The sequence below is a fragment of the Haliotis asinina genome, chromosome 1 (assembly GCF_037392515.1).
Source record: "Haliotis asinina isolate JCU_RB_2024 chromosome 1, JCU_Hal_asi_v2, whole genome shotgun sequence".
Classification (NCBI taxonomy): domain Eukaryota; kingdom Metazoa; phylum Mollusca; class Gastropoda; order Lepetellida; family Haliotidae; genus Haliotis; species Haliotis asinina.
The window spans coordinates 97394991-97420411 of record NC_090280.1 but is presented as its reverse complement, the minus strand read 5'-3'; the positions used below and the strand labels follow the sequence as shown (position 1 = coordinate 97420411).

General features: G+C 38.8%; 1 protein-coding gene across 4 annotated transcripts in view; it reads right to left on the bottom strand.

Moving 5' to 3' along the window:
* Positions 1 to 5053: 5053 nt before the first annotated feature.
* The window catches only part of LOC137255993 (phosphatidylserine decarboxylase proenzyme, mitochondrial-like), a 44074-nt gene continuing 23706 nt past the window's right edge, over positions 5054 to 25421 (bottom strand). For 2 of the 4 annotated variants that reach the window (XM_067793641.1, XM_067793633.1), the window contains exons 2-6: positions 21222 to 21618; positions 15838 to 16074; positions 13893 to 14181; positions 9313 to 9473; positions 5054 to 8600 (exon numbers count right to left, since the gene is read on the bottom strand). In XM_067793641.1, coding sequence (XP_067649742.1) covers positions 8364 to 8600; positions 9313 to 9473; positions 13893 to 14181; positions 15838 to 16074; positions 21222 to 21618 — 1321 coding nt within the window. In that variant the 3' untranslated portion in view covers positions 5054 to 8363. The remainder of the gene's footprint in view (positions 8601 to 9312; positions 9474 to 13892; positions 14182 to 15837; positions 16075 to 21221; positions 21619 to 25421) is intronic. The other 2 variants (XM_067793650.1, XM_067793660.1) reach the window with 1 other exon arrangement.

Genomic DNA, 25421 nt, shown 5'->3' with positions numbered 1-25421 from the left:
CAACCAATTCAGTGAGCCTGTGTCTCTGACATTTACAATACACATTCTTGTAAAAACGCATCAGCATCTGCCAGTTTTAGAAGAATATATTGCGTTAGTTTAAGAGCAATGATTTCTTGCAATTTCAATGGTCAAAAGGTGAAAATTCACGTCTATTGAAAAAGCGTTCCCAACCACAAAAACAGTCTTTATTGTTGCGTTTCTTTTCACTGAGGTTCACAAGAGAACATCAGTGCGACTACTGGCAGTAATTAATGCTCGGCGTCGTCTTGACACAGAATGGAAAAGTCGGCGAAGTTGCTCATGCGGTATTCTTCCCCACTCTTTCTGCAATGCATGGCAAGTTGTGGAAGTGTCTGGGGCGTGTTGAGAAGTTGACGTACACACGAGAACGTCGACCATTCGGTTTTGATCTTTTGATTGGCTAGCAGTGAATTCGTAGACCAGGCTGGTTCGTAGACGTGGAAATCTGGTGGATGCGTAGACCAGACTGGTTCGTAGACGTGGAAATCCGGTGGATGCGTAGACCAGACTGGTTCGTAGACGTGGAAATCCGGTGGATGCGTAGACCAGACTGGTTCGTAGACGTGGAAATCCGGTGGATGCGTAGACCAGACTGGTTCGTAGACGTGGAAATCCGGTGGATGCGTAGACCAGACTGGTTCGTAGACGTGGAAATCCGGTGGATGCGTAGACCAGACTGGTTCGTAGACGTGGAAATCCGGTGGATGCGTAGACCAGACTGGTTCGTAGACGTGGAAATCCGGTGGATGCGTAGACGTGGTAAATGTTAGTTTGGTATTATTATCAATTATGACATTAGTGTAATCGAAAAGTGTTAGGTAAGTATGATCGGTGTTTTAAAAAAACAAAACAACGCGATGAGCGACGTGCAAATAATAATCCGAGTTTTCTGAAATAAAAACCAAACTACATAATAGGTAAGTATGATCAACATTCAACTGCGGAAACAAGCCCAGAAGTAGCGGTGGAGAAGAAGGATTGAGTGGGTTGGACACCGACATTTCACAGAATTCGTCAGAAAATCGTCATGTCATGGCAAGACTTTGACGTTAGAACCGGCATGGTAGCGTGACGTGTACTGTATGTGAAGTAGCAATATCTTGCGGTCCATATTTGGAAGCAAGTGATCAACGTCCATGACTTCGCATCTGTACCGATTTGTTGTCAGTACCCTGAACTACCCCTAGATCAGATCTTTGTGTGGTGGAAATATCAACCCACACCATGGAATGCCACGGAACGCCACCGAATCTGTCGACATCTGTCGACCTGTCGAATGCAGTTAGGGGCAAAACGTTTGTATCTTCGACGGTAAACACGCTGTGTTCCATCTCGCCGGTGATGAAGAAATCATGATTTATACTGAACCAGGCTCGCCTTCAGTTTACAGGGTTCTAGTTCTGGACTCTGGGACACCGTCGCAAGGGTTTACGCCGATGGATGTCAGGGGCGACTACTGGCATATTGGTCTAATCGTCACTTCTTACGCAAGCTCCTGTTTTTGCGTACTACGACCACAAGAAAGACGTACGTGATTCTGCAGACAGACGCAAGCGCAAACGGACTTTGAGTAGCATTGACTTAGCACGGTAGACATGTGGCGTTCGCAAGTCGTCTTCTTCGCGAGGTTCTTTCGAAAAGCAAGGGATAGTGGAACAGATGGTGGTCTTGGATTACACCAAAACTGTTCGGCCTCCTGAACAGAAGATCCAAGACACTTCTACATACATGCGCAGCTCGAACCTAGACTGGTAACGTCTGATCGAGATAAGTTGAAAATTCGACTAACGAATTTGTTAGCAGTTGTTCAACAGACAATGTAAAGACCTCAAACCACTAGAGGAAGAATATATTGTCAGAATCAAACCATTTCAGACCCCAGACAAGGTCTGGAAAAAAGGGTACCATACACCTGAGACTAGACGAACGTAGCTAGACAAGTTCTCTTCGTAGAAATCGTGTACACACGAGGCAGTCAAAGGAAAAACGAACTCCTTTAACAGAAGATGAGCAGACCAACTACAGCTAGGAATTCTCCTGTCAAGAAACCATTTTGGAGTGAAACAAAGAATTTACTCCTTGTGTAAATCAGAGTCCAGAGTCTGTCCACGATAACATAATCAAGACACAACGCTTAAAATTTTCTTACGAAAATAATTACAATAAACTTTTACTGAACGACTTTCTGATTTCTACACTGGATCATAAGGCACACACAACTGTGACTCTAACCTATGACTACTTGGAGAGTAATTGTATTTGATGCAATCTGTATATATTCATATGTATATAGAGTATAATGTTTATGCAATAGTCAGTCCTCATGCAGTCAAATCCTCCACTTCATCTTGTACTATATGTTGCACGGAGCGGTGTTAACATAAGCAGTACTACTTGCTCACCAATCAAAATTCACTGTCATGACTAAAAATATGTTTAAACCATAACAGCGCTCCCGCTAGTGCTCCCGTACTTCCGGTACTCTGGATTAGCGCGCGAAGTAAAGATCATCAAATGTTTATCAGTCGTTTAGTGTCCTGTATCTTAGAAGGTTTCATGGAATACGTCTAACACGTCTAAAATAGTATCAATTCGGGATATAATGTTACTTGTATATTACTCAGTACAGCTATCAATTTCCATTGTCCTGCACAACACATCCCTTGACTATGAATCCATTGAGTGGTTGCCTCATTAAAATAACAGTATTTTAACAGTTCGCTGGGCGAGATTGTATGAGCGTTTCATGTACAACAACCGCTTGATGTTAGTGTGTAGTGTGATAGAAGTTGTGGGTTAGTTTCACACACATACTCGTTTAAATGACCAAAGTCCAAAGCTGAAGGCTTTTAAAACGTATTGCTAGCGTAATTAATATTAGCTATATTTAGATAAATAGCACTATTTCGTGCTCAGCATTCCAATCAACGTTTCTTGACCTTATCCGCCGCCATGTAGCTGTTATGCTGCTGGCCGTTGTGTTTTGTATAACCTGCAGTCGATGAATCAGGGAAGCTGCTATCCCATACAAGAGTGAATTGGCATACTCAAGACGAGATATGAGTATTGCATGAGTGAGAGTTTTGGCGGTTTCATCTGAAAGATATCATCTTTGTTTTCCAATCTGATGAAGATGTTAATGAGAAGACTGGCACATGTGGGTGACCTGCTTGTTCATGGTCATGTGGGAGTCAAAAACAACTCATAGATTCTTCACTTGGGAAGAGGCAGGCACATTCACAGGATCAATGTTGACTGAGAATTCTGTCATGCGTTCCTGTAAGTGATTTGGGCCGACAATGAATACTTCTGTTTTGTTGTCATTTAGTTTGAGAAAGTTCATTCCCAAATGTCACTGACAGTGTGACACCTGTACACTTACACGTTCTGATATCGATTAGATAGGGCTGATAAGAACCTCACAGCATCTCAGAATCAATCCAGATTTATCTACGAGTGTTTGAACGACGCTTTGACCTTTACTTCACACACAATAAGGAGAAAACCGGACATGTTAAATGTCCGAGGAAACAGTATGTACTTTATATCCTCACTGTACATGTGACTGAGGCATTAATGGCCACCCCCCCTGTACATTCCCAGACACGTCATCTGCTTTGTGACACTGACATGGGTTTATCCGTTGAGTAATAGGTTTATTTTGTGTATTTCAGACTTTCATTTGGAATTTTTTTGCTGTCATTTGTATAGCGAAAATAACCCAGCAGTGCTTTGGTTTTTCCTTCTATGACTGCATGTCAGTCGCAAGGCACGTAGTATTATCAATATCAATGCGTGAGTTTAGTTTGACGCCGCACTCAGCAATATTCCAGCTATATGGCGGCCGTCTGTAAATAATCGAGTCCGGATCAGAGAATCCAGTGATCAACAACATGAGCATCGATCTGCACAATTGGAAACCGATGACATGTGTCAACAAGTCATCGAGCCAGACCACCCGATCCCGTTAGTCGCCTCTTACAAGCATAGTCGCCTTTTATGGCAAGCATGGGTTGCTGAAGGCCTATTCTACCCCGGGACCTTAACGGGTAGTATCTATTCAGGGACTAAGCATTGTCTACAAGACAACCTGCCCTGCCCCTATCAAGCGCTTTGCCCTCCCTCTGTGTGGCATTGGTTTTCAACCCAAACCCTGACTAAGGATTAGTCCCTGAATGTATATAATTTTGATAGTAACAAGCCAGGGACGATATAATATGGTCTCTGAACAAACCCGTTTTAACTGTAAAGGAGATCCAGGGAGACCAGAGATTCCTGAACCTGAGGAAATCTGGATTTATTTCATTTAAGGCTCTAGCACTGAAGAGAAAGCGTTATTGTGTTTGCCGACACAGTGTCTTATTTGTTAAAACTGGGAAAAACAAAAAAAAACTTGTTTCGTTTCCTTATATTTTCACACAGTTTAGTCTTGCCTGAAGTCTTGCAATCACATACTCTCTCTATTGTCTTGCATTAATTAACTCAGTAACTCATTCGCACGAAGTGGACACTTTTTCTGGACTTTGTTTTCACACTACACGGGGTGTCCACGTCCCAAGCATACCCCAAAGAGGCTTGCTGACTTTAATGACACAATCATCGAATCCCAACTGCACAGACCACTGTCATGTAAATCACTGAACTGACTGGTCCACATTTAATCATTTGGAGACCACTCTCAGCTGGAATGTTGCTAAATGTCTTGTTGAACAAAGAACAAAGCTCTGTTCACATCATCACTGTAATCAGCTGCTCTCTAAAAACAATTCTTTGGATGAGTGAGCTCTTGTTTACCATCTTTTACCTATTATTTACTACCAGTAAAGATCTGAGTTATAATTAATCGTCAACGGGCTTGTCATAAAATGTGTGTAATTATATCATGTGGTGATACCCACTGGTTTTGTTTATGCATGTCATAACATCATGAGGATTGTGATTGTACGGCTCAGATTTACTCATGAGTGATATGTCAAATTACAACCATCCGACTTATGACATACCTCTGACAAAACAATCACACATCAAATTCTTTATTCGTTATTTATTTTCAAATCAACAGTGTCATTCTTTTATACAAAAGAAAACATTTACACATGTATGAAATATAGTAAATACCTATATACATATCACAAAATATATCAGGATTCCATAACATCAAGAGAAACATTACACATTTGTCTCCATGGAAACACATCTAAAATAAAGCCGCCAACACAATAATAATGATCATCATTCAGGAACATAATACACACAAGAAACATATTCTCAATCATCTGTACAAATCCATGGAAGTGATATCCTCAAACATGAAAAAATACTTAAAATTATGTAAATCTACATAAATCATCAATCATGTAACTGACTCTTTCTTGAAACATTGCTCAGTCAAGTTTCGAGGTTATATCTCAATATATTACTCATTGCTCTGCTTTTCCATATTCTTGCAGTAAATATTATCTACCTCATAGAGTGAGCTAGTTGTATGACACACACAACAATTTTTCAGCTACATGGTGTCGGTCTGTACATTACTGATCAACATCATCAGCATCGATCTATACCGTTGGGATACGATGGGGAGGAAAGTGAAAACAATGCATCAACAATGTATCACTGACTGAGGATCATGTGATCATTTACAGCAGGGGTAACCATTGAGATTGCTGAGAATAAAAGCAAACCTGCTGTGAGAATATGGAACCTGCAAATCAAAACTACATCCAATTGTCTTACCTAACCAGTAAAATGTACAGAACACAAAAAGTAAACGATCATGTATATTTTAGTAGTGAAGATTGAGCACAAGATTTCACAACATATTCCTGAAATATTCATGATACCTAAATTCTTAAGTTCAGTATATTTGAAAATACTATGAGTGAGAGAGTGAGTGAGAATGGTTTTATGCTGCTTTTAGCAATATTCATGCAATACCACAGCAGATGAGAGAAGAGAAGACACGAGAAATGGGCTTCACATATTGTAACCATGTGGGGAATAGAACATGGGTCTTCAGCATGACAAGTGAACACTTTCACCATTAGGCTACCTTGCCACCCCCACAAAATATGACCTGTCAAACAATAGCTCCTCAGAAGGAAATGGCATGTTTTTTGTGTATTAGCAATGAATTTAAATGTACATAAACAAAAATACAGTTATCCAACATTATGGAGGCAGACACATACTTCACATTCTTTCATTCTAAACAGTGGTAAATGATAAACAGGTGGCAAGATAAATCTGTTATTGACTCTTGATACATTTGATATAACCTCTATGTGTCCATACACCCTACAGGTCTATAAATACAAATTGAAAATCATTAAATTACTACTAGCACACTGAAACATGGCACATCTAGACAGACCACATAAATCATATCATCACATCCAAAATCTATAAACAAAAACCAACAAAATGCTTCAACAATACTTAGAAATGTCTTAAAAAGAAAGAATTAAAAAAATCTTTATTAGCATGTCCATCAACCACAGTGTTGACAAAACTGTAAATTATGATACTTTTCCCCACCGTCAAAACCAGGATGGAGGTACCACTCATACCTGTGTGATTTGGGATACCATCTGTGAATACTATTACAGTTATATCACACCACACCCTCGTTATATGGATAGACAAAATTGGGTTTCACAAAACGGGGATAATAACTTAGGATCCAAACCAGTGGATCCTGTAGTGCAAGGGGAAGCAACTCTGCACAGCAAAGCCCTGTATCTTAGACCAATGGGCCACCTCTCCATTCCAACTGTCTGCACTACTTCTAAAATTATTGCTTCTTGTCGAATTCAAGGAATCCTATATGTGTTCGCTATTACAGATTAACAAATATAACAGGACAAAATTGGGAGTTCTTTAAATTCTTTTGAGTAATCTATCATGACAAATGGATAGGGCGAAAATAATCTATGAACAAGAACAAAATATTTCCATTTTAGGGGATTCAAACTGACAACTGATATGTCTCAAACAATGGACAACCTTTACCCCTAACATACATGACTCCTTAACAAACATATCGCGAAACATACTGAAGAGAGTCCAATCTTTATCAAAAAAAAAAAAAAAAAAATTCATTCCTGGTGCTAGGAAGACACACAACACATTCTTTCTTCAGAAAACACATCCAACATGTCTAGTTTGGGGTGCAACACTGATAAGCTGTTTTAAGGACCAAATTAGTCATTTTCCAAATCATTGCACTTTCGGCAGAAAATTTACATAAAACAACACCCAACTATATTTTCATTATCCTTAATTAAAAGATCTGATCATTGGATGAGACAAATATATGTGATTATGATAACAGCACCATCAGTTCAGCTGCATGGAACTACAAGTCATTATAACGCTCTAGCTCCTCACAAAGCAAGTCCTGTCGTAGAAATCTGTACACTGTCACCAGTCAAAGCTCCTCAAAAGAGCTAGCCCATCATGGAGTTGTCTGCCCTATCTGTTACCAAAGCTCCTCACAGCGCTAGCTCTGTAGTGGAGATGTCTGTGCTGTCACAAATCAAAGCTCTTCACAGTGATAGCCCTGTGATTTGTTACATCTATACAATGTTACCAATGAAAACACCTCACAGCACTAGCCCTGTCATTGAGATGTCTGCGCTATCTATCACAATTCAAAGCTCATCACAGTGATATACCTGTCATCTCTGTATGATGTTGGCAGTCCAAGCTCCTCACAGAGCTTGAACCATATCTGCCCTATCTGTCACCAGTCAAAGCTTCTCACAGAGATAGCACTGCTGTGGACCTGTCATCAACTCCTGTCAATACTCTCTACTTTGCTAGACTCTTTGCAACCATGTGTGCTACTGAGCAAGCTAACAGGTAGGTCTGCAAACCAATTATCACTGTCATCTTATGAATACAAATAACTAGCAAATTTGCTTTTCAAAATGAATTTCCTTTTCGTTTTAACTACACAGAATAAATACAATCAGAATATCAGGGGACTGACTTTCATTTGTCTTCAATCCTGTACCACTTTCATTCAATAAATAAACATAAATCTCCTGCAAAATAGAGAGTTGCAAAACTTCTTTCCTATAGACAAAAACACCAAAAAGTCCCTGCTGAGAACAATTTTCAAGTTACAAGATTCAGTTGGCAGTGGGGTTTTCTAGGAAGGTGTCAAGTGATGTTGAGAAGCTTACGCAAATACTGTTGGAAGGACAATTACTCTGTATAACTTGGCAGTGGATAGGGACAATGGTGATGAAGCAAATGCTTTGCGATGAATGTCAGGCGATGATGGCCACAGAGTTGACATTTGCAGCAAATTGAGCAAGAGATGTCTCTAATGCCTATTTTCCACCATCAGCATCAGCTTGGTATGTCCCAACAGCTTCACCAAACTTGATTTTTTTACTATTTTCAATCTTGAAGTCAAAGTCATTTGGAGCTTCAAAGATTAGCACAATCGTTGAGCCGAGGTTGAACTCCCCGAACATCTCACCCTTGTCAAATGGAATAGGGCTGCTGAATGACTTGTCGAAGTAGGTACCATGTGGATGCTTTCGTGAATTGTTGGTTGTCAATTCCTGATGAAAAAATGAAACAAATTTTATTATAGAAGTGATAATAACAGGGGAATATCATCTTATAGGTGGATGGGGTGAAATGGGGTTTGTACTTACATTTCACTCACATGACAACACGCATCTCTGAGTGTGGCTGCTTGTACCAGCCCAGACTTAAACTTGTTTTATAAATGTTAGCACACTGAGATGCCATGCTGCAGTTTAGCATGAATACCCCACTCAGACAAATTATACTGACTCCAAGGTGACCAGTCGAGTCAATGCCGAGTGCTAGGCAGGGACCAAGAAGTACCATATTTTAATGTCCTTTGGTATGATGCGGCAGAGAATTGAACACTGACCTTAAGCTTTCTGGGTTTACACTTTAACCCCTAAACCACAGATGGGTGGTTTATCAATTGGTAACAACCTCTTGTCCATTGATTCCAACCTGAGCTAAGCCTCATCAAAGTGACCCATCAATGAAACCCCCAAATCAACACTTCCCTCGTAACACAAATCTGTGGAGATCCAGATTAGATTATTGGCCTTCAGTAACCCATATATGTCGTAAGAGGCGGCAAATGACATCTGGTGGTCAGGCACGCTGGATGACACGTCATCACATCCCATTTGTGTAGATAGATTGTCTAGTCCATACATGTTTATTTACAGCCATGCAGCTTGAATATTGGCAAGTGCACAGTAGATCTTGATGAAGACCAATTCTTACCTCATCACAGTAGATCTTGATGGACCCAACATTTGTTGCTCCGACAGCTGTCATGGAGAAGAAGCCGTGTTCCCAGGTCCCGGAATACACCACTCGCTCGTTAAAGTTGAAGAGTCCTTTCACCCAGCGTGCCACACCGGGGCTGACACTCAGCAACTCACCTGCACATCAAGACGTTCATTAACACCCAACACAAGTGACATGACAGTACTCTTCTGCACTGTACCACAAAATCTTCTTTTCAACTACACTTTACAGATATCAAGATATGCAGAAAATAACAAATATTGTTATGAATATTCTAATAAAAAATAACTTTATTAACAACAAGTGGCTGAAGTAGTTGTTATTGACTCTTTAATGTTTCTTTATCTAGACCGCACAATTTTATGAAAACATGAGGAAATGAGATCTATTGTGGATAACTTGCTTTCCCTCAACATGAAGCCTGCCCCTTCACAAAGCCTCATCAACAAGCCTGATCACTACCATATATACCATATATAGAGAGGATGCCAAATGACCATCCGTGTAATACCATTGTTACTAAACGAGTCAATGATCTGGTATCAAAGGAGCAAAAACAAGTTTGCTACTAAATCTTACACGAGTTTTATGAAAATGGTATTTCATGGAAGCGAGTTTAATATTCTGTTTACAACTCTCCAACATAAATTGAGAAAAACTGTGGCTCTCAGCTCACAGTGAGATGACTCTCAGCTTTCCGTACATTAAGCAAGGTCTAGCACCACTGTGACAGCAACATTAGCATTGTCACGTCATATCGGTGAACCTTATGACGTCATACGCCTAGCGGTATTACACTAGTGTAATACTGCCATAAAAATATTACACAGCAGTATCTTCCACAGGCGAGTAATAAAACTGTTGATTAGCCAACCCCCTAGCATGACCCTTAAAATCAAATTCAAATGGCATGTTTTGTACATAAGCAGACCAACCTACTATAGGGTCATAATCGTGGCCAGACAACTGGCTGTCACTGATAATCACAACATAGGTCCATATCATTCACAGAAGTGTTACCCATAGATGACTCAACCCCCTTCTACAGGCTGCTGTCTTCAAAATTCACCCTATCTATGTAATATACAGTATATTTCCTGGCAACAAATCGAAATCCATAGAAATCTATAGAAATCCATAAAATAAAAACAATTTGTTTGTGGTTTAATGATTAACTCCACAATATTCCATATCACAACTGTACGACATCCAACTCAATATCACATCTGACCAGACAAAGCATCAATCTAGACAACTGGCGAACAAAATCTAGCCCCCAAATCTTGTTAAGGAATAAAGAATCGGTTATCCATAATAAATTCAATGTCTTCTTAAAATTTGTAGATGTAAATCTTGAATGAGATTTTTTTTGTATGGAAACCTCAGCCAAATGAAGTGTTCCTGTAAATCTGAAGAACATTTTAAATGGCCTTTCAACAATATGACATCGAAGCATCTCCCTTCCTACTTTTTAAATATGGATCCATGAGTAACTTTAGTCATAATTCACATGTGATAAACTTTTATCCAGTTGCATTAACTTCATAGACACAAATTTCTAACACAATTAACGTCTATGGTGACTTGTTGATGGAACGTGAAAGAAAAATTAACTTGTTCATGCTGTGCAACAGCTGATGATGCAGAAGGGAACATGCTTTGGAAGGAACTTGTCGTGCATCATGTAAAATTCAGGACATTATCAATAAAAAATTGGAAAGCTTAAGATATCAGAGGGTATTTCTTGATAAGGTGTAAAGATTCAGACATGACTTGTTTTACAATCCATTCATTATAGTGAACTGTGTTATTTTCACGACAAGTTCCTTTCTGGAAAAAAATACATAGATTTCTCCTATCCATGCATCAAATACTTCAAATCAAATGTATAACAAAATAGTCACAATGAAACGGAACAAATGAAAAATGCAAATCATTTTTCAGAATTTTTAAGTTTTGGAAAAAATATTTTGATGCTTTTAAAATGAGAAATCTACGTAAGGGATTAAAGCTGGAAAAGAACTTAAGGAATTAATTCTTAAGCAGCTTTAAGTTAAAAAATACAGAAACGAACAAACAAATTGTTTTGTTTTTTTTGGTGATTTGTTTTCTGAAAATTAAAATGAAATCAACTTCATTCTTATTCATTTTAGCTTAAAAGGATTAACAAATACATGTGTAGTTGTATATTTTTGAGGTTGTGTATCTGTTCAGAGTTTTCGGGTATGGTGTACGCAGGTGTATGTCGTCCGACGTGTGTGGGGTGTGTTGCGTTTGTATACAGATACCTCAGGTTACAACGCTGAGTGGAGAGAGACCCGACCGCTGTCAGCCATGTCTGTTGCAATATAATATGGATTTACAGTTTGTGTGGGTAGAAAATACCAACAGTATATGGAGTGGAATCAGAGATGCCAAACACATATAATTCATGGGTAACATAAAATTCTGAGGCTAAATTACTCTATTGTGCTTGTGTATTATATTTTTTCGTCATTTTTTCAATGAATTGTTTAGTGCCTAAACCATAACAGAACAAACATTCAATGCACTGGTGATTTGAAACATTATACAGCAAGACTCAACTGACCAATGAGAGCCATGCTTTCAATTCACACAGTGTTGAAATAGCCATTTCTCAGTAATTGAAGGTTTCTGATAGGTTGGTATATTTTTGGGTGCAGAGAGGCACTATGTACTATGTAAATTGAATTGTAAAACATATTCTTAATGTCATATGATCATAATAATAAAATTTGTGAATGAGCTGAGCTTTGACCATGTGTTTCAAGGACACCCAGGTCTAACAATGCTTCACAGCCAAACTGCTGATCACTGTTAACATTATTTTTTTATGGGAAATTTGATATTTTTTAACCCTGTATTTACTCAAAAGCTTCAAATAAGGCTTGGCATCTCTGACGGTATTGTATCATATGCCTAACTTAATGTTATCATGTACTTGAGAAGAATATAAAAAGGGCAAGTATCAAGATTAAAACCAAAAAATATATTTGGCTATGAACAGAGCAAGCAATTAAGCAAGACACCTTGTTAAAACCAGATCTTAGTTCTTGTTACCATGTGGCAAAGATCTTATGACACCCTGTTACAACTCCAGTCAAAAAAACCTGTTTACACAAACATGAAGCAACCAATGAAAGTCATTATTAGCCGAAAAGGAAGCAGCTGTATCATGCTGGTCGATACTACTTTCCCTCTAGAGGCTTCCATTATGTAACCATGTTTTGACTAGCATTTTAACAAAGTTGTCAATATCTGAACATGTAACAAAAGCAAGTACTGTTTGGTCCAACAGACGTCTGACTTCTTACGGCAGATCTTCCTTCTTTCAGAAGCATTTAAGAAGCAGGGTTGCATAATCCTGACAATGGTACAAGAATCTGTATCGTTGTCACACAGTGGTAATGATCTGATTTTAATGGGGATGGATAAATGATAAATAAAACAGCAGAATGACTTACAAGAATGGATACAAATATAAAGGAGAACAGCGAAAAAAGTTCCTCATGTGAGCATATTTTCATACACACCATGTCAATAGTTATAAAAAAAATCATCTCTGATAAATCTTCCTTAATATTCTTTTGAAAATACTGAGTTACTTTCACTTTTGAAGATGCTTAGAGTCAGACTGTGTATATGATACAGCTTACATATTTAAAATAACTTAACCATCAGTTTCATCTGTTCATAATAGCTCAGATTGACGATACTACAGGTTTGATGTGTGTTAAATGTGTTCACATGAGGAAATATGGCAGTCATTACTGTGTCAGCTATCACTGTTGCATTTCAGTCAAACAGGAAAATGCTCTTTTGGAAACAATGCAAATTTTGAAGGAAACATGAGACAAACCAAGTAAATCAGAAATCATCAATGTGCCATTAAAGATATAAGTAATATTATTCCTGAATTTCTAAAAGGTGATAATCTGAAAAATGTTTAACTTCAAATAACATTTTCTTCTGTTTAAAAGAATTGAAAGTTTTGAAACTTTTTCAAATTAAAAACACACTCCAATGACTGTAATGCGTGTCCTGACATACACAAAGTTAAAACATTGGAATAACTTAATGACAACTTAAAAATAACTAAGAATGGAAGAAATAATGACAAAAAGATGTGGAGATATAAACAAAGACCTACACAGGCCCACAGACAAACAAGTACAGAGCTACATACTCAGTCACAAGGAGACAGACCCATAATGTGCTATTGACACTGTATCCAGACGAAGTCAATGCAACTCCAACAACCAAACAGAGGATCAGTTCATGTACACTACTAACATAGACCTAGGATCCAGACGAACAAACAGAGGGAGTGAGTGAGTTCAGTTTTACGCCATCTTATCACAGTGGGGTACACCAGAAATGGGCTTCACACATAGTACCCATGTGGGGAACTGAACCCTGGGCTTTGGCGTGGCGAGTGAGTGCTTGAACCACTAGGCCTCCCCACTGCCCCCAGTCGGACAAAGGCATGAAACAAGACACCCCAACCCAGAGAGACAGAACACAATGCCCACCTGGAAAGTGTCGGCGATGTTGTACGTTCCACTTGGTGGGGGCGTGGAATCGGTGGTAGTCGCCGGGGGCCAAGTAGATGATGGTGTGGTACAGATTGTGCCCAGGTTTGACACCCAGTCGGTTCTGGTACTCCTCGTCAGATAGGTGGTTGATGTCCTCGCCATGTCGATTTCGCTGCCAAGCTGGCCCAAGGAAACCCCGGAGTGAGTATGTCACCCCCTTGACTTGCTCCACCAACCCATTCTCGACCTTGCCATGGTGCAGGATCTTGCCGTCTGCTGGGCTTGTCTGCAAAAGTTTAAAGCAGTTATGATCAGTTTTTCAGTAATGTCACAGTATCCAAAGTGCTGAAGTTGTGAAACCAAACTAAAAGTCACTACCAAAGAGTTTAGCACCTGCCCATGGGAAGTAACTCTGCAACACTACTTGAATCCCTTACGATAACCTAGCCACTCATGAACCTGTCTGCAAAATGATTACCTCTTTACATGGGTAATGATTTCCAGAAATGTGTCCATATAGGAACTACTACTGTGAGAAGAGAAGATAAAAAAAGAAGAAAAGACACAATTTATTTAAAAAACAGCTGACAATATTGCTATAAAATTATTACAACTAAATGAAGGGCACGAGTGAACATAAATAACACCTTAAAAGCAATCCCATGTATCTTTGGGGCAATAGATCAAGGCAAATGGTCCACCAATTATCTTTATTGGGGTAACTTTTTCTAATTTGGTCAAATGCTTGTTCATTTATGTAAGTGATTACAACACAATACTTACTATAAAATTGGCAGTCACACAGACCAAATGTTACCAAGGCAACAAATGCATTGTTTAGATGACATTATATGTTTCATTACTAAACTTAACATTCAGACATCAGGATACATGTGGGTAGTAGATGTTGAAATGTTGGTACATATATATATATATATATATATAGGCTGCTATCATGGAGAAACCAGAGTAGGATCATTTTTGCACGCGACAAATAGACCAAGAGATCATGACCTCAGTACTGAGGTCATGAGAGTCATAGTCCATATTGACATCGTCCAGTTTGCCGATATACACAGGTCGATAACATATCCATGATGCCGCAAGATCATACCCCTGTTTTACGGTCATCAGGCATGTTATCATCCTGCTGAGAGGTAAAGGCAGGTGATACAGAGGTGTGATAACGGTGGACATTTACTGAAACTACCTCCACAGTATCACCTGATAAGATCCAAGGTTAGAGACTGGACTGGGTACAACAACATACGACAGTTGAAATAACAGACAGACGTAATTAAGGAATAAAGAACCATGTATAAGACACATACTTTCCGGGACAGAATTTGTTACTCCCCAGAAAGGAGTTTACATCCAAAATTAAGAGCTGCCAAATTCCTACAGTTTACTTGCAGATAAAGTATTCATTCAACTCAATTCTTGTGTCACATGGTTTAATGTGTGAAACCCATTTCTGGAGTAAAACAGGTTTTATGCAATATGCAAATGTGCATCCATTACATACAAATGTTGAAAACGGATGCAGAAAAATAATTCACCATGTCCAGATGGACAAACAATATTATCCACTGCACCTACAACACATCTATGCTCAGCTATGGGCTTGGTCGTTTGTTTCAGAGCTAATATGTGAATCATTTCACCCACCAGTCCACATGATTCATTCCAGGCTCTAATGAATGATCAAACCGCACAGTCCTCTACACCGTTACTTTAAAAGACCTTGACACTGCCTGTAATGACCCCAAAACTAGTAACTTTGAGGCGAGTTACATCTTAGTAAATCTGGGTACCCAATCACAATACTGCTGGAATACTGACAAACCAAGCAAATGCAGTCACTCACTCACTCACTCCAGCAATATGGCGACAGTCTGTAAATAATCCATTAGAATAAACCTTTGAAACACATGCAACTTACCAGTACATGAACTTCATCAATTGGTCGAACATTGGGTTTCAACCGTCGACGGAAAAACTCGCCAAGATTTCGGTAGTGCTTTAAGTCTTCGATCTCAGCTTCGGACAGATTACAACCAAACATCCACACGTAAATACTGAGCAGGGGATGGCGAAGGAAGACAGGAAGGTGAATGTCGTTGAAGCGCCCCCACAGTCTGGATATTACTTTTAAAGGCATTTTTCGGTATAGCGTGACCTGAAACCATCATCAGATATAAACATCACAAACAACTCGAAAAGAAGCACCATATCATCTGAACAGATACACTTAATACTATACGTAAAGGACATATACAACGTACTATAAAACAAACTCCAATAACTTAAAATAAACCACAAATCAGTGCAAATATTGTTATGTGAGTGAGTGAGTTTAGTTTTACGCTGCACTATTCCACTATACGCTGCAATATTCCAGCTATATGGTGGCGGTCTGTAAATAATCGAGTCTGGACCAGACAATCTAGTGACCAACAACATGAGCATCAATCTGTGCAACTGATCTAGAACTGTTGACGTGAGTCAACCAAGTCAGTGAGCCTGACCATCCGACTCTGATAGTCACCTCTTACAAGCATAATCGCCTTTATGGCAAGCATGGGTTGCTGAAGGCCTATTCTACTTTCATGGGTCTATTGTTACGTGAACACTGAACTGATATTCTAAAGCAGTAGATGGTTAACAATATAGAGCTGACATGCTATTATGTAATTACCACTAATTGGAATACCGTTCAACATTATTCCAATTGAGCCCAACCTGCTCAGTATATCAAACAGATAATAATTACTGCAAGAATATGGAAAAGCAGACTCATGAGTAAAATATTTAGATGTAGAAGCATCGGAACTTCACTTGACCAACAAGTGCACAATGTTTTAAGAATCCGTGGCAATTATTGATTGACGATTTATGTACGTTCAATAACTATTGCTGAGTGCAGTGTTGTAACAACAAGTGAACTCAGGCCTCAAATGATATATACATATAATAAGTATATTTGGGATTATACTTTCTCTGTGTAGTACTATGTTTCTCTTATGTACACACAATGTGATTTAGAAAGTGGTCAAGTGTAAAGATGACATTCATCCTAAAACTACCACAGTCTGTACCGAGGAAGCGTAATTCCAAACATAGCATGTGTTACATTGCTACTCATTATCAATTAAGTACATACAAATTCAGTATACATATCACACTGACATGTGTTGCAGTGGACAGAACGTATTAAATAAGAAAGGCATCATCTGTTGCCATTGACATAATGCATTAGAGTCTAGTATATCTAGAATATCTCTTGGAATATTATCATTGTCAAATATATGCTTTCAACTATCTCAAGTTTCTGAGTAACAGTGATTTGTGGTGCTCTAATCAAATGTGTTGCATCACACAAATAAACGTAAATAGTAAGCTGATGTGGTGGTGATGATATACTGAGAGAAGTAAGTAAGGGATCACATGAAAGCACAAGTGTTCCCTTATTTTCCATGTTTCTTCACAAGCTTTATATTGCATAGCTTGTAAAGAACAGTGGAAATTATTACGTATTTTTCCCTTTAGTTTATGTGCTATGCAGCACTGAGCATTTTTGAGGTGGATATTGGTCACTCTACTCATGTACATCACAGAATATTGTCCCCAGTGGGACCTGGTATAATTAGTTTGCTGGTATCACAGATTATTTGTTTTGCATGTAGCCATGAACAGAAACCCAAGTTTGCTGTTGGTATTGTTGTCACCACATTCATCAATATTCAACAGCAATCTGTTAATTATCAAGTCTGAACATGGCAATACAGTGATTGACATCATGAGCACTGAGTTACATAACTGGGATCTGATAACATGTTTGATATGATTACAAGTCTGCAAGCCTGACCACCCGATCTCAAAGTCGACAAGCATGATTTACTAAAGACCACTTCTCACAGGGACCTTCATGGGTTGCAGAGGCAATTCTCTACCCTGTTCATATGACGAAATACTGTTTGTGTACATTCATAACGACATACTACTCAAAAGAAGTTAAACACAATCCTATTTTTCAATACTACTATTCTCAATATTACTATCATTAATCTGACATGCTATGACAGGTTAACTGAAATAATGTGAAAGAATGAATATTCATTAACTTCTTTTGAGCAGTGGGTGGTGGTGGGCAAAGTGGAAAGAACATTCACTCATTAGGCCGAAGGCCTGCATGAGATTCACCACACAGGTACAACATGAAGCCCATTTCCGTGTCCGCTGCTGTAACTTTGCTGGAATATTGCTAAAAGCAACAAAAAAAACAAACTCACTCACTCACTCATCCAGGAAGAACAGACAATGGGAATTCGATTAATTCACTCTTTTGAGCAGACAGTAGATTGAACAGAGGCACATTTCAAACAAATTCACAAGGCGATGCCAAATGTGCCCAAAGCCCAATGCTGTACAGAGCATCATGTCCCATCAAAACCAAATCAGTTAAGTGCGCCTGACTAAGAAATCAGAAATCAGCTTTACAGTTCCACTGTACATTTACTGAAGGAGCATTGGAGGCTAAAGCATTCGTTCATCACCCTGAAGGCCTGAGTACAAGCCTCCTCATGGGTACAATGTGTGAAACCAGTTTCTGGTTTCAAAAATATTCCTTTGTGATGTTGGAATATTTCCAAAAGTGGCAAAATACATCCTCACTCTTGTTTACCAAGAAGAGTAGTTCCAGTCCAGTTAAAATATTTGCCAGACAATATTCCACAGTGTCTCTGACCTAACACAACTAACACCAAGCCACAACGTCCATGGGTAGTGGGGTAGTCTAGTGGTTAAAGCGTTTGCTCATCATGCCAAAGATCTGGGTTTGATTCCCCCCAAATTATGTGAAGCTCATTTCTGGTGTCTCCTGCCATGAAATTGTTGTACTATTGATACAACAGTCATCAGAAGATGACATATCCCCCCGGCCCCAACATGTTTGAAAGGACAAATCATCTGACAGTGTCTCATTTTTCTGCCAAGATATATTGAAAGACATGAAATGGTTTTTGAGTTGTGCTCTGGGAATAAAGCCCATCCCTCCATTTTGAGACTATGTCCGAAACGTTCCCATGAAAACCAAGAAAATAATACATCACAAAAACCTTGTGTTTCAGTTTTACTGAGAGATATTAAGAAGTTTTTGAGTTCTGCTCTGGAAACAAAACACACCATTCACTTTTCAGACTAGGTCTAAAACGTTTCCATGGAAACCGAGAAAATAACAAATCTCGAGATCCTGTACAGCAAAAGGCACCACTATAGGTTGTGATTGATATATCTAACAAGTTTTGCAGAAAAATATTAAATGGTTTTTGAGTTCTGCTCCGGAAACGAAACCCATCTGTCCATTTTGAGATTAAGTCTGAACCGTTTCCATGGAAACCGAGAAAATAATAAATCACACAAACCTGTAAGTAGCAAAAGGCACCACTTTGGGGTCTGCAACATATATCTGACAAGTTTTACTAACAGATATTAAGAAGTTTTTGAGTTCTACTCCGGAAACGAAACACACCTATCACTTTTGAGAGTACGTCAAAAACATTTCCAAGGAAACCGAGAAAATAATAAATCACAAAACCTGTAAATACCAAAAGGCACCACTATAGGTTTCGATTGATATATCTAACAAGTTTTGCAGAAGAATATTGAATGGTTTTTGAGTTCTGCTCCAGAAATGAAACCCATCCCTCCATTTTGAGACTAAGTCCAAAACGTTTCCATGGAAACCGAGAAAATAATAAATCACAAAAACCTGTACATAGCAAAAGGCACCACTTTAGGTTCTGATTGATATATCTACCACATTTTGTAGAAAAATATTGAATGGTTTTTGAGTTCTTTTCCGGAAACGAAGCCCACCCCACCATAAGACTAACACCAAAATGTTCCATTGAAAAACAGAAAAAATATAAATGCCAAACATCTGTAAATAGCAAAAGGCACAACCATAGATTACTATATCTATCAAGTTTGGTCTAAAAATATTGAACAGTTTCTGAGTTATGTTCCGGAAACAAAATGATTACGGATGGACAGACGGATGGACGGACGGTGGACTGTGGGACAGATGGATGGACGGACAGATGAGGCGTCGATTATATCCCCCTGCATTACATGCCTGGGGGATAAAAAGCAATGTAAAACCATGCTAAGTCACTAGATAGGCTTTGGGACCTGCAACGACTCCTTATGATGGCCTTGTTTCTCTTTGTGATCATAGCGTCATGATCACTGATTCCATACTTTAACACAGACTTATAACAGACAGTGTGTCATCTTTGTGCAAAAAGAAAGAAGAATGCATTTCAATACTCGTTGCAATACAAGTTCTTGCCTCGTGTTCTAAAATTCTCCAAAGAATCTGAGTGAATTAGTTGGGATTTTACGCAGATTTTCAGAAATATTCCTGAAATACCAGGGCAGGGAACATCAGAAATGGACTGTACACGTTATACCCATGTGGAGAATCGAACCCAGGTCTTCGAGTGATGAGCGAACGATTTAACCACTAGGTTACCCTGTAAGACCTTCAAAAACATCAGAGTAAGTAACAGCAAAAGCCTGGGGTATTCACTACAGCACATGGCCAATATGACAGTTCTAATGTTCCCGTCATACTAAGCTCTAACCTTCTAACAGGACATTTTCCTTTGTGATCACTGACTGAACAGAGGTCCCACTAATATCTGACCAAACAAAGGTTATCTTGTACAATTATTTAACCACGGTAAGCATGCAAAACATGTTTCTCTGACGTAAGTAACTGATGGAAATAACCAAGCATCTAAACACAGTTCTTCCAAAATGATAAATCCACAGTTAGTTTAGCTTTTGAGTTGACTGAAACGGTCATCACTGTGATGCTAAAAGTAATGAAAATAGTCCTGTAAACAGGCTCTAGAGCTGAGATTTCCTAGTCTATTCTGATTCAGGCAAACCTGAAGTTGTCTTTGACATTCCCATCACATACTTACCACTGTACTTATCATACCATGAATAAACATATCAGCATGCATGTACATTACCAAGGCTTTTGTAAGAATTTAGCTGTTGAAGCTGCAAGAAACAGTTCTTGGTTGATATCCACAAAGTATTTGTAACTTTATGACTCAACAGAACTCTAAGCCATATTATTGGCATACGCATGACATCTGCAACAAAAGCACTGTGCATGTCATCCCTGAAAGATTCAAACATTGTTCCAAATCTGAAGACGCTACATAAGCATTCAGCCTCAAAGATGTACACAAGTTGTTGATGACAAATTCTGGTTCAAAGACAAATGAAAAAAGACAACCAATTTCTTACCGTCTTGTTGACTTTTCTTTGATTGTGAAGGCTGTGTTTAGCTTTGGGGTTTTTTTTAACCCATAGTTTCAGTCTTTTTAACAGAGATTTATACACATATTGGACTTTCTTCCTCATCAACTGCTGAACACCGGCTGGAACACTCTTATTTATACCATACATGAGCAGCAGGTGTGGGGAGAGCTTTCTCATTTGGCACCAGAAGTCGCCAAGGAAGATCTTGAGGAATTGTAGAAGGCCTCTTCGTGTTGTGCGCATCCCGCCAACAATCACAGTTATTAGGATTGTGGAGTATATAAAAGTTGGATTGAGTTTATGGAAGGATGTTAAGGAACTCAGGCCGGACTGCATGTTGGTCGATAAACTGATGGCAGACATGACGTTACTGCTTTGCTCGCTGTCCGGGGAAAAAACAGACATTGTTCAGCTTTTGATAAGTTTTGGGTTATGAATGTTTATTTATAACTTATTCCTATCTTGTAACACCTGTTCTGAAATATCTATGAAATATACCCTTCTCAGCAAAAAGGAAAAATCCAGATAAGTCTTGTACGTCAGAATACACAGTCCAGCAAGCAATATCACGGAGTTGTCATCCTAGAATTCAGCAGGTAAAATGTTTCAGTAAAACAAAGTTCAGTAATACGTAGTTGTCATCCACGCTGTTAGCCAGCATCACATCTGGGTGACGACTCGATAATCGGCTATATAGTATGCAGGTATGTGACGTCACAAGTGGAAGATCCCTATCTTGGTAGATTCCACTTGATAGTTACATACCAGCCAATCCTATGCTGATAAATGGACTGGCCCATGCTTGTATTGTTGTATATACCATTGTAACACAGTATCACTCCCTCTCTGTGTTGAACTGTTGTGGTAAGCACACACTCACCAACAACAAACAAAACATTGGGAAGTTTTCACTTTAATTAGCTAAATTACAAAATTGCCCAACTACACAGACATTTGGACATAAGCATCTACCTTTTCTACTGGTATTTCACACTGCCAGTGCTTGACATAAAGACATGGTTCAATTGAGGAACAGATGATCAATGATCTGTCCATAATTCACTTCATCCTGAACCCATCAATTTATTCTGAACTCATCTATTCATCCTTGCTTTCATTCATCTAACACACCTACCCATTATCTATAACATGCAACAACCCACCATCTGCACACCAATCCATTAGCCCATCTATATGTCCATCCACTCATCCATCTTTTTGCCCATCCATCCATCTGTCCATTTCTTATCCATCTGTCCATCCATATATTTGTCCATCCATCCGTCTGTCCATCCAAGCATTCATCTGTCATCCCCTCATCTAATTGTCCATCCATCAGTCCATCACCCATCCATCCATAGACTTATCCTTATGTCTACCCATCCATCCATTTGCCCATAGCTCATCCATCAGTCCATCACTCATCCTTGTCTGCCATCCATCCATTTGCTCATCATCCATCCACTCATCCTTATGTCTATCCATCCATTTGCTCATCTTACCACTCATCCTTGTCTGCCATCCATCCATTTGCTCACCCATCCATCACCATCATCCATCACTCATTATTCATCATCACTCATCCATCCATCCATCACTCATCCATCCATCCATCATCCATCCATCCCTCACTCACCCAACATCCATCACTCATTCATCATCACTCATCCATCCATCCATCACTCATCCATCCATCCATCATCCATCCATCCCTCACTCACCCAACATCCATCACTCATCCATCCATCCATCCATCACTCACACATCTGTGCATTCACACATCCATCCATTCATCAATATAACTAAACATAAACCAAGCAGCTCATCCATGAATGTTGAGAGCATCTCGTCCTCCATCAACCCCAACAAAACGAAAACAGTAACTGAACTTTCAGTAATTAAACAGTTAAATAATAACATAATAAAGGGATAAGTGAGCTTTTGACAAGTAACAAACTAAGGTTCTTTGAAGCAATCACTTTTAAATTTCTGCCATAAAAACTGAATAAGATATTTTATGGTAAAAATAGTAAAAAACATACAAAACTAAAAGAAAAGTGATCATCTTTCTTTGTCAACTCAAGGATAAGAATATCTGAGACTGTGTTCCCAAACTTCGAATCCCCTACCTCTTCTGCCCACCTGTGTGTATGAGAGTGACAGAGATGGAGAGAGAGAGGAGAGAGAGAAAGACGGTTTAATGATGCCTGTTGGCAATATTCCAGCAATACCATGGCAGATGACACCATAATGGGCTTCACACATTCTACGTATGTGGGAAATAAAACTCAGGACTTTGACATTACTGAAATCCGAGACTTTGGCAATATATGGCAGGTTTTGACCACTAGGCTACCCCAACCACCTGTCCTCCAACAACAAGCAAGAGGTATTGAATAGGCAAAATGACTCAGCAAAAGTGTTATCAGTCTTACATGAAAAGAATGCTTTATAAAAAATAACTCACAAAAAATAGCAACATAATGACTCATCAAATAAAATTAGACATGCTTGACTATTTGACTAATTGCTTACATACTACATCAAACACAACAATTACTCAAAAAATGTTTACAGATTAGCAGGAGGAGCATATGGGTTTAACACCACCTTTAACAATATCTCATAGCAAGGGGGGAAATAACGGTTTGGGCTTTGACATTTACTACAGAGTTGTGTCCCTTGGTACACCAGAAAACCTATGAGAGTTGGTTCACCTTAACTAAGTACATCTATATAGGTTTGTCAGCATCATACTCGTTCATGTCAGTTTCATCAAGGTGGTCTTGCCATAAAAGGCGACTATGCTTGTCGTAAAAGGCTGAGTGCAGCCTAAAACTTCACTCACTTACTCACTCACTCATCTAAGTGATAAGTGTGTGACCAGGGTCCTGATTGTAATGCTACAACCCATCTTAATTCTACACTAAAGCATTGACTTACAGATGATGTAATGCTACACACACTTCGTCCAATCCATCACTTCAGGCCTTCCTCCTACAGTTCGCTATAATATGACTGAAATGCTCAGGGGATAATTAGTCCAGAATCAACAAATCACATTTTGGCTTATTTACATGCTCAAAACTGCCCCCATTGCCCACAGCTGATTTCAGCTGCAATCATTTTCACCTGTAGCCATGCCTGCTTTTTGAAAACTTGACAAAAAGTCACAATTGCATTTCTTTTGGTGTTCAGTATATTTCAACAAAAGACAGCACCCATAAAGTAACCTGTGCTGAACAAATTGACCCAGTGACTGATATCATGAGCACCGATCAAAACGATTGGGATATAATATACATAACACACACATGCCACTTTAACAAACATTTTGATCCCAAACTTCAACAGTGTAGACGAGTGACCAATGCTTACAATTTGCTTACAGAGTTGTGCCCCTTAGGTGTGCCAGATTCCAATGCTACTAAGATGTTTTGGGGGTTGCTTGCAGCTTACATTTCTGCAAGGTGGATTCATAAGATTTATCTTAAGAAATGACTTACATGACTTAAGAAATAACATATTGAATGAGGTGACTTTATTAACTTAATAACTGTACTTAATAACCAATGAGTTATTAGATGACTTATTCACTGATGTACAAGGAGTACCATTAGGTCATGCAATTGCCTTAAAAGCAAAAAAAACCAAAAAAAACCAACATGACTTATCATATTTACACCTGTGTGTTATCCATATTTCACTAAAAAACTTTAATATTATTTTTCATAGGGTTCCTGCTGGGGTGGCAACGATGTAGAATGATGACATCTTCTCCAGCTGAACAACCATGGGGTTTGATACAGCAATCTTACTCAGACAAATGTAAAACACACTGATTAAGTATACATCTGCCACAAAAATCCTTGAGAATAATTAAAAATTGGATTCTATCTCAATTCTGGAATCATCAAACAAGTCTAGACTCAGCTCTGAAATTAAGGGCTGTCCAAGGTTCCTTTAGAATTTTATTCTTTTGAAAATATATATGTTTGACTGAGACAACTATTTCATGGACAAATTGTGAGTCATCCATTCTTTGTGTTAACATCCCTTCTTTCTACACAATGTGCTTATGTATACCACGAAACCCTGATCTTAACCTACAACAATAACCAGTTACCATGACAACATCCATCTACTGAGCATGTATCCGTTCTGATGAAGTTTATAACAATTTAC